The sequence below is a fragment of the Gadus morhua genome, chromosome 23 (assembly GCF_902167405.1).
Source record: "Gadus morhua chromosome 23, gadMor3.0, whole genome shotgun sequence".
Lineage (NCBI taxonomy): Eukaryota > Metazoa > Chordata > Actinopteri > Gadiformes > Gadidae > Gadus > Gadus morhua.
The window spans coordinates 18,822,246-18,833,127 of record NC_044070.1 but is presented as its reverse complement, the minus strand read 5'-3'; the positions used below and the strand labels follow the sequence as shown (position 1 = coordinate 18,833,127).

Below are 10,882 nucleotides of genomic sequence, written 5' to 3'. Positions count from 1 at the left end.
CCGGGGTGACGGATCAGGATCGGGACAATGACCAGGACTGGTTCGGGTCTGACTTCACCGCGTTCGGACCTTCAGACCGTCCTCGCGTCGAGTCGCATCCAGTGGGCTTTGTGTCGGAGTGCTGGGTTACGTAACGTAACTCGGTTGGTAACGTCGGTAACACACCGGGGAGCTGAGCCGATGCACAGCCTCCTTCACGCAGCAGGACAACGCGCTGTGATGCTCACTGTACCGTCGTCACTCTCTGATGGCCTCGGGTCCGGGTCGATGTCTCATGTCTGCCAAATAATAAAATCATACATCTCGATCCCCGAAATCATCTTAAAGGGAAAGGCGCCGTCAGGCACCGTCAGTAGAGCGCACCGTGGAGAGGAGAGGGTGGAGACCTGGAGAGGGTGGAGACCTGCACTGGGTGACGCCAGCCTACTGACGGGTCGACCTGTTCGCGTCTGCTCGGGTGGACTCGGTCAGTAGAGACATCCCCCTGTGCTGCTGCACTGCAGCCACCCGCCGCTAGGAGTCGCCGTCCACCACACAGACGCCCCCGTCATGACCCCTTCCAAGGTTGTAAGAGGTTTCATTCTTTGGGGGACAGGAGAGGCCCAAAGGCCGGCATAGGGGGGCAGCTTCGACCCTCCTGACGTCTTGCTGTCCTAGCCTCGACCCCGGTAATCTGAGGACTATCATATATTTTCTTCTATCATTGACAAATGTCATTTATTTTTTTGTAATGTAGAATTGAGTAGAAACTAGTTGTGAGGTTGCAACCAACTGAATGCCAACTGAAATAGACCTATAATTATCACTATCTGTTATATGTATTGATCATCCATAGTGGTGAACAACCATCACAGACCTATAATTATCATATCTCTTATATTATTGATCACCCATAGTGGTAAACTACCATCATAGATCTATAATTATCGCTATCTGTTATAGTTATTGGTCATCCATAGTGGTGAACTACCATCATAGACCTATAATTATCACTATCTGTTATAGTTATAGATCATCCATAGTGGTAAACTACCATCATAAACCTATAATTATGACTATCTGTTATATGTATGATCCTTTATCTCAAGCCTGTGTTTCTTTGCAAAGCGGTACGTGAATATCGGTTGCTTTTGATAACATGAAGGTGTGCAGTTTGTATCCCATCAGTTTTGATTTGGATACCAACTCATAGGACAAAACTATTTTCTCTGGAGCTTTTTGTCTGTTCTGGGCTCCTGTAGAAACATGGCGGCCCCCATTGAAGAGGACCCCCTTCCACGTAGATATGAAGGAATGCATTGTCCTGAGGTCATATCTATAACTAAAGCTAAGTGTCTTATGCCAACAACAAATGCCGGCCTTAAAAGTCACATTGCCTCTCTCCTGCCGCATGTACAAAGGTTAAAGTTAGTATAGTTAGATATACAGATGGGAACGATGCTTCTATTGAGACATTTATGGGCCTTTTCAAACTGAGTCTGTCCGTCTGTCTGTCTGTCCAAATGAACGTGTGTGTTTGTGTGTGTTTGTGTGTGTGTGTGTGTGTGTGTGTGTGTGTGTGTGTGTGTGTGTGTGTGTGTGTGTGTGTGGTGTGTGTGTGTGTGTGTGTGTGTGTGTGTGTGTGTGTGTGTGTGTGTGCGTGCGTGTGCGCGTGCGTGCGTGTGTGTGTGTGTGTGTGTGTATGTGAATTTGCATGTGCATGTTTATTTGTATGTGTGCGTGCATGTGTACGTGTATTCATGTGTCTGCGTGTGTGTGTGTGTGTGTGTGTTGGGTGTGTGCATGAACATGTTATTAACATGACGGTGAGATGGTGAAACATCGATGGGCAGATCCTCCCTGCTGGTTGACATTATTGAGATCTCTGGAGGGGATTTACTGGCACCCGGCGGCAGGAACGGAAGCGGTTTAGGTGTTACAAATATCAGGAAGCCACTCGGGTGGCAGACCCATGGGATCGGACTCCTCACGCTCTGCACCAGAGCAGAGACCGAGGGCCCTGCAGCAGGGAGTACAGCAGCCGCCGAGCACATGAGCACACCTGACTGGAGAAGGAGTTTAAGTCTGGTCACAGTCATGAGGCGTCCCTCTACGGGGTCCTGGACCCCCTGGGGTCTGCTGCTGGGGGCCCGGGGGACAGAGGAAGGGCCCCCCTTGAGCCTGGGGCTCTGCTGAAGGCCGGGGTACAGGCGACGGCTCCTGACAACACCATTCGGTTTAATGTTGGATTGTTTGTGAGAACAACGGTTGATTCTCAGTTTAATGTTTTTTAAATTTGGAAGATTAAATTGAAAGCGTATTTTTTTGTTATCACATTATAAGCAATTAAAGACTGAGGAAGGCGGGATAATTGTTGTCTGCAATTAAATTAGTCAAATAAAATTGATGTTGTTTGATTTGATCAGGTGAACAATGTGAATCAGGAATCCTAACGGAACCAGAAGAATAATCTCTCAGCATCGGGATTCACCATCAGACGGTTTCTCTCGGAAACGAGGAAGACAGGACATTTCTTTAAACACAAACCCTTTGTTTGTCGTTGTCCCTCATTATCTTTTGTTGGTGAATAACAAAAGGTACATCGAAGGGGTTTGCATGCAGTGCACAGCGCAGGCGTGGGTACTATTGAGTCACTTCAGGGCCATTAGGTAAAGACAGTGTTTCTTCACCTACTGTTGCAGTCCTGGGACCACATATTACCCCATACACCACTGTTGGATATTTCAACAGAACTCCTGTTGCTCTCTTGAAATCAGGCAATGAAAGGTTAGAGACGATCCACCTAAAGGTTAGATAACCTAAGGGTGAGTTAGATAACCTAAGGTATAGATAACCTACGGGTTTAGATAACCTAAGTGTTAGATAACCTAAAGGTTAAGATAACCTAGGGTTAGATAGCCTAAGGGATAGATAACCTAAGGGTTAGACAACCTAAGGGTTAGATAACCTAAGGGTAAGATAACATAAGGGTTGGATAACCGGTCAATAACCTGTAGATCCTTTGATTAAACAGAATTATTTGTATAATCTGTTTACGTGTATCATAATTTTCAATGACATATGTAAATAACAATGTAGCTGTGACCAGCAGTCAACAAGGTCTTCGGTGATTACTTTGGATTGCATAACGCTGTGTGCCGCAGAATAACGGAACTCACTGCTAGATAATTATTGGATCCATCCAGATTCCCCTGCCCCCGACACACACACACACACACACACACATCCCAACAGACACACACGTCCCCACACACATCCACAGGAAGGCCCTGGCAGACCCCAGCACTGATAGCATCTCTCTGGGCTCTCATCTTGTCCTCTGCTGTGTCGAAACCTCACCCATCCCACAACGGGAAACTGCCAGGCAACGGTCCACTTCATGGCGTCCGTAAGGGTTTGTATGCGCGGTATATGTGTGTGTGTGTGTGTGTGTGTGTGTGTTCGATGTGTGTGTGTGTGTAAGATTGTGTGTATGTATGTGTGTGTGTGTGTGTGTGTGTGTGTTTGTATGCGGTATGTGTGTGCGTGGGGGCGCGTGCGTGTGTGTGTGTGCGCGTGTGTGTCTGATAGGGTTTAGCCCATACTGACATCTCGGCAGTTACCATGGATGTAGAACACAGCAACACATTGGAAGTGTCCTGTCTTAAGCAATATTCCTTGACAAGATTCAAATCTGAGTTTAACTTTATTCATTTGATTATTTGGTGCCTCTCAATAATGTAGCAGACAAAAAATTGACAAAATCTGCTACACCTTGCTGACATATGTGGTGTGTCGTGGCAAGGGTGCTTTATTTACAACATGTATTGTTCGTATGTGGATGTGGCTTGAATATGATACAAGCGAGACACATCGGGCATTATTATTTTATATATTTATTGGACCATGTACACAAAAAACAATTATTTTAACATGGTGCGAAAATATTAATGCAATGACAAATTTCCTGTTGTAATTTTAGTTTGGAGCTTAATATCATTCAGTGCATTCCAGATAAATGTGTAATCCTATGAGGCAAATGTCCAACAACATAACCAACCGGTCCTCCTTCCTAACCAGGGGACTCCTGCATCTCTACTCATCTATCAGTCGGGGTTCAGTTTATTTGCTCAAGGCCCAGATTCTGGGGTCCCCCCCCCCCCCCCCCGGGACTCTACCTCATCACACCCCCAGGGTCTGTTTACCTCCGCTGCTCAGATCAAGGAGCTGTAGGTCAGATTTAAGATATTATTTGAGTGTCATTTTATTTTATTTTTTTATCGCACAGCCAGCCATGAGTCAAATGTGAAAAGTGAGTACATCCATTTCTAGATCGTTTCTGACCAATCAGGGCATCTCTTCCCTGGTTTAGGGGATCCATGCTGCATGTCAAGCACAGTCAAGCACAACTAGCCTCAATGGCGGAGAAACAAAGAGGGGTGTTTTAGTTTAACATGTCCTCTCTTTACAACTCTCTAATCAAACATACACAGAAAAAGTGATTAGAACCTATTTCAACATTTACATGTATTTAATTAGTTAAATTTTGTTTAATCAGTGATACAGGGATATTCAAATGCACTTGACTTACAGGAGTGTCTACCACTCTATATACACACACACACACACACACACACACACACACACACACACACACACACACATTCCCATACAATCGTACCGCATCTCTTTAGATATAGTTTGATTTACAGGTTTATCATAATCATCATTTGGAAAGGTTGTATTACAGCGGACCTCGAGCCCCAGAAGATCAAAGACTAACCGAGCACGCCGATTGGTTCAGAAGGCGGGCCCCTCGCTGAGCCAAACCGGGGGGAAGACTGGGGGTCTACCTGCGCGGCGCTGGGCCCCTGAGGGTCTGGGGGGGGGTCCCCTCTACAGACAGGCCTCCCCGGCGGAGTCCCCCGGCCGGGCGGCGTGGCGCTGGGCCAGGACGTGGCGCAGCGTGTCCAGCTCCTGGGACAGCTGGCCCAGGCGCTGCTGGAGGCGCTGGTTGTCCTCCGTCAGCTGGGCGGCCCGCTGCTGGGTCAGCAGGATGCGGCGCCGCGCCTTGTCCCGGCTCTTGCGCACGGCGATGTTGTTCCTCTCGCGCCGCAGCCGGTACTCCACGCTGTTCTTGCTGATGGCCCTCTTGGGCACGGGCGGGCCGGTCCCCGGGGGCCCCAGCCCCGACGGGAGGCGGCAGGCCCCGGGGGGCAGCATGTACGGGGAGAACTCCTGCTGGAGAACGTGAGGGGAACATGTGGTGAACATGTGATGAACATGTTGATGAACACGTCGATGAACACAGTGGTGAACAAGGTGATGAACACGGTGAAGAACATGGTGATGAACATGTAGGGAACATGCAATGAACTTATTGATGAACATGTGATAAACATGTGATGAACATGTGAGGAACTTGTGATGCATGTGATGAACATGTGATGAACATGTGATGAACAGGTGATAATCAGGTGATGAACATGTGACGAACATATAATGAACATGTGATGAACTTGTGATGAACATGTGATGAACATGTGATGAACATGTGATGAACACAGTGATGAACATTGAGATGAACATGTGATGAACAGGTGATGATCAGGTGATGAACATGTTATGAACATGTGATGAACATGTGATTAACTTGTGATGATCATGTGATGAACACAGTGATGAACATTGAGATGGACGAATAAGGTGATGAACATGTTGATGAACATGTGATGAACACAGTGATGAACATGGTGAGGAACACGGTGATGAATATGTGATGAACATGTGATGAACATGTGATGAATAAGGTGATGAACATGTTGATGAACATGTGATGAACACAGGGATGAACACGGTGATGAACACGGTGATGAATATGTGATGAACATGTGATGAACACAGTGATAACACGGTGATGAACATGTGATGAACAAGGTGATGAACATGTTGATGAACATGTGATGAACACAGTGATGAACAAGGTGATGAACATGTGATGAACATGTGATGAACACAGTGATAACACGGTGATGAACATGTGATGAACAAGGTGATGAACATGTGATGAACATGTGATGAACAAGGCGATAAACATGTTAATGAACACAGTGATGAACACGGTGATGAACAAGGTGATGAACATGTTGATGAACATGTGATAAACACAGTGATAACACGGTGATGAACATGTGATGAACATGTGATGGGTACTGGTTTGAGTTTGACAACATTAGAGTCAAAGCGAGAGACTGGTGCTCCTCTTCCTCTGAAGAAGAGGAGGACGCAGGAGGAACATGAGATCGATGACGGACACTGGAGACTGCAGCGGATTATGCAGAATCATCCCCTTTCAATCATCTAATCAAATCATTTACTCTCGCAAAGAAATTGAATATTTCAAAAAGCTATAATGAACCGGCAATAAAAAAAGTGGAATGAGACGAGAAAACAAAAAATAATTTTTCCTTTTGCAACGCGTGCAGCATACACAACATCTACATACATACATATATATATATATATATATATATATATATATATATATATATATATATATATATATATATATATATATATACAACGATAACAACCATTAACCTTAACCTCTGGGGTCCCTCCACCTCTGGGGTCTCTTAACCTCAGGGGTCCCTTAACCTCTGGGGGCCCCTCTGGGGTCCCTTAACCTCTGGGGTCCCTTAACCTCTGGGGTCCCTCCACCTCTGGGGTCCCTTAACCTCGGGGGTCCCTTAACCTCTGGGGTCCCTTAACCTCTGTGGTCCCTTAACCTCTGGGGTCCCTCCACCTCTGGGTTCCCTTAACCTCGGGGGTCCCTCAACCTCTGGGGTCCCTTAACCTCTGTGGTCCCTTAACCTCAGGGGTCCCTTAACCTCTGGGGTCCCTCCACCTCTGGGGTCCCTTAACCTCGGGGGTCCCTTAACCTCTGGGGTCCCTTAACCTCTGTGGTCCCTTAACCTCTGGGGTCCCTCCACCTCTGGGTTCCCTTAACCTCGGGGGTCCCTCAACCTCTGGGGTCCCTTAACCTCTGTGGTCCCTTAACCTCAGGGGTCCCTCCACCTCTGGGGTCCCTTAACCTCTGGGGTCCCTTAACCTCTGGGGTCCCGACCCTCAGGGGTCCCTTAACCTCTGGGGTCCCTTAACCCCCGTGGTCCCTTAACCTCAGGGGTCCCTCCACCTCTGGGGTCCCTTAACCTCTGGGGTCCCTTAACCTCTGGGGTCCCTTAACCTCTGGGGTCCCGACCCTCAGGGGTCACCTCTGGGGTCCCTTAACCTCGGGGGTCCCTTAACCTCGGGGGTCACCTCCGGGGCCCCGACCCTCAGGGGAGCACTGACCTGCTGGTTGGACATGTGTTCGGAGCCCGCCGAGCCGCCCATGCAGGGCTGCATGTAGGACAGGTAGGCCAGCGTGCCGGCCCCCAGGCGCTCCTCGCCCCCGCAGCTCCTCAGGGGGGGCCCCGGGGCCGGGCAGCCCAGCAGCATCTCCATCTGGCTCAGGGACCCGGCCGCCGCGTGCATGCCCGGGTCGGAGGGGTCCAGGCCGTGCCCGGCGTCCAGGCCGTGACCCGGGTACGGGCCGGACCACTCCTGGATCACGGGGGATCTCCCGCTGGAATCGACCATCTGAGGGCGGAGATCGGCCGGGCACGGTGAGCTGGGACTTGTAGTTCAGTCGTCGTTGTAATCGTAGGAAATATTGATAAGCATGCATGGCTTAAATCATTCAATTATTCAAAAAGCTATAGAATCATGTATTTTATATTTGATAATTATTCTATTAATTTATATATTATTTGTAATTTATATATTATTTGTCTCATGCGGTAACATCAGCCTTTTGTTTTGGTTTGTCCTTAAGTTTAAACCCCGTATTTAGTTGAGGACTTACCGTGACTCGTGTTCCCATGCGCGGCACCTTTTAACTTCTTTAAGAGTTTCTGCTTTCTGCCGTCGGAGAGAGTCTGCGGAGAGACCTCTCAGCCTCACTTCCTCTAATGAGCACCGCCATCTCTCCCCCCCCCCCCTCCCCCCTCTATCACTTAGGACTGGGCTATACGTATATCACACACACACACACACACACACACACACACACACACACACACACACACACACACACACACACACACACACACACACACACACACACACACACACACAATTCTACCCCTAACGCTAACCCTAACCCTTTATTTGTGCAGCCCTTAATCACAGATCTAGTCTCAAAGGGCTTGAACTGTCATAGGCAGGTATGTTCATGACCCCCCCCCTGACCCTAGCCCCCCAGAGGGCAAGAAATAACTAAAAGGAGGTTAGGAGTACATTGGCTGCCATAATTGACGGATATAAAAGAAAACATTTCAAATCATTTAGACATAAATAAGTAAGTAGTGTGTATGGTGATGGGGGGCTGGCCGGTGTACAGTCAGGGAAGTCCCGCAATCCAGTCAGTCACTGCAACAGGCCAGACATCCAGTCAGATACAGCAATAGACCAGACATCCAGTCAGTCATAGCAATAGACCAGGCATCCAGTCAGTCACCACAACACGCTAAAATAGTTTGAATGATGAATTAGAAAAAAATAATAACATAAAAAATTAATACATTTCATTAAATGTACTCCCAAATAGATTCGATTATTAATCTATTTCCACATTGATTAGAACTATCAGGGGAGGTTTGTACCTCTACCACGTCACATCATTTACATTTACAAATAAATGTAACTCCAGTTCCGCTAACCGCCAGAGGAGCGCATGTGACTCGGGTCGAATTTTTTTGTCCCTCAACGGCTTCAGTACTGTATCAAAGGCGGTCTGTCGCTCCGCGGTTAGGTCCATGCGAGGCTCCCGTACTGGATCAGAGGCGGTTTGTCTTTCCGCGGCTCCCGTATTGGTGGAGGTGGTTTGTCCTTCCGCGGCTCCCGTACCGAATCCGAGGCGGTTTGTCCCTCCGCGGCTCCTGTACTGGATCAAAATGGCGGCCTCTATAGACAACGTGAGTGAACCATGGAATACATCTGAAGTCTTTAATATAATATACGCTCCTAACTTCTAATGAAACCATTTTCTGATAGTTATTTCATTCGCATACTCCAACGTTATTATTGGTATAATGTAATCACAAATTGTCACAGTTTAATGGTTCTTAAGGATACAATCATGTGTATAATTTTACCTTTACATTGAAACATTGCAGCGTTTGTCATAAGTCATTTTAAACGTCATTTTTGCCTAACCCTTTCATTAAGTGATTATTGTGTTGCGTTTTCTTCCAGTATTTGATTGAGAGCGATCTACCAAAAGCAGAGAACCTGTTGAACCTTCTCACAGAGCAGGTATGATCAGCAGTGAGTCTCCGTTGGTTCTCCACCTTGTTTTAACCAGCAGACTAAAGATGGATCTTAAACGTGTTCAATCAGAACCGACCTTGGTCAGGCCTCCTGACTGAATCAGAGGTCTCAGGAGTATCAGACATCAGTATAACCTAAACACGTCTCTTCTTTCTGTTCCAGGTGGTTTCAGTCACAGGCCACATCCGTGACCTGCAGAAGAAGATTAAAGATGGTGTATTTCAGACTGCTAAGGTGAGTCGATATCGGTGCTTTCATTACTCTACGAATTATTCAAGTGTTAAATTAGTTTGCTTCTTCCAATAATAATCTAGCTGGGCTTGAATGTTAGGCAACGGTCAATTGAAAACTAAATATAGCTTAAATTTGTGTCTTGATACATGTCTCGGTGATAAATGTCCCTGAATGAGTGTCCAGCATGTGTTACATATTTGATTAAACCGTTCACCATCTGGAACAGTACGCAAGGAGATGTCAGATTTGAAAAGGCGTCTTCGGCTGCACACGTTGTGGGCATCATGTTAGCTCCATGGACTTGTGTCACAGGGTCTGTCCTTCCTGGACCTCCGCTACCAGCTGCTGCTGTTCTACCTCCAGGACCTCACCCACCTCATCAGCCTCAAGACGGAGGGCGCCAAAATAAAGGAGAGCCAGGCCATTGAGCGCGTGATGGCGGTTCGAACGGTGAGGAGCTCAGCCAAACCACCGTGACCAGCTGCAGGTTCATCTGGGTCACTAGTTGTGGTCTGATGTGTGTTTGAATAGATTTTCTTGACGTTTTATACTACAATACCAGCGGTATTATTCAAATGGCTCCCTTTCAATCTTTTGCGATGCAGAGGCCAACTTTATTCATGAATTGTTTTTTATACTAGATGTATAGTATTTAAAATACAATATTGTTCAGCTGTGTTGGAAGATAAACTGTGTACTCTATAGTTCTATGTCACTGACTTTCAATGCTAGAAATGGCTGAACTGAATGTTGTGTTGCGGCTGAAGGTCCTGGAGAAGATGCGCCCGCTGGACCACAAACTGAAATACCAGATTGATAAACTTGTCCGCACGGCCGTCACTGGGAGTCTGGGTAAGGTCTTCTTCAGTTGTAAAGGACCACTTGACACACCATCTTTCCAGTACCTTCCGGGCATTTGTTGTTTGTTGTGGCTGTGAACTCAATCCACTAGAATGTACAGCAGTAGTAGCAGGTGTGTTCCTGGTAGTCTGGTCTGAGGATCTTACCCGAGGTGAAATGTAAACAAACTTTCTCTTTGTTTACATTGCATTTCTGGCACTTGGCCACTTTATAATTTACAATTGAGACTTTACAGTTTATAATTTATAACGTCTGTTTTTAGGGCTGGGTGATTAATCGAATTTCGATATTCGATTTAGATTTTGATCAAAAAACGAATATCGAGATTTCGATTATTATTTTTTTGAATAGCTGGATACATATCGGTGCATTATTTTAGAATTGAACATGTTCTCTTTGACCATTTTGTGTATTTCTTTAAGGCGAAATTTCAAAG

General features: G+C 46.7%; 2 protein-coding genes across 4 annotated transcripts in view; one reads left to right on the top strand and one right to left on the bottom strand.

Annotated features, from left to right (window-relative positions):
- Positions 1-3,857: 3,857 nt before the first annotated feature.
- LOC115537529 (CCAAT/enhancer-binding protein beta) lies at positions 3,858-8,006 on the bottom strand. 3 transcript variants are annotated; one of them, XM_030349508.1, is made up of 3 exons: positions 7,886-8,006; positions 7,333-7,620; positions 3,858-5,220 (listed from the first exon to the last, which is right to left on the bottom strand). In XM_030349508.1, exons 1-3 carry the CDS (start codon positions 7,901-7,903, stop codon positions 4,876-4,878), a joined length of 651 nt encoding a protein of 216 aa, XP_030205368.1. In that variant the 5' UTR covers positions 7,904-8,006; the 3' UTR covers positions 3,858-4,875. The 3 variants fall into 3 exon arrangements, with proteins under 3 accessions (XP_030205368.1, XP_030205369.1, XP_030205370.1); XM_030349509.1 differs by having other exon boundaries at positions 3,858-5,217; XM_030349510.1 differs by having other exon boundaries at positions 7,333-7,657; positions 7,886-7,995.
- Positions 8,007-8,807: 801 nt separating this feature from the next.
- ngdn (neuroguidin, EIF4E binding protein) overlaps positions 8,808-10,882 on the top strand; it is a 5,257-nt gene continuing 3,182 nt past the window's right edge. Inside the window, exons 1-5 of the mRNA XM_030349213.1 lie at positions 8,808-8,996; positions 9,277-9,336; positions 9,514-9,585; positions 9,898-10,035; positions 10,353-10,437. Of these exons, the coding sequence (XP_030205073.1) occupies positions 8,838-8,996; positions 9,277-9,336; positions 9,514-9,585; positions 9,898-10,035; positions 10,353-10,437 (514 nt within the window). The 5' untranslated portion in view covers positions 8,808-8,837. The remainder of the gene's footprint in view (positions 8,997-9,276; positions 9,337-9,513; positions 9,586-9,897; positions 10,036-10,352; positions 10,438-10,882) is intronic.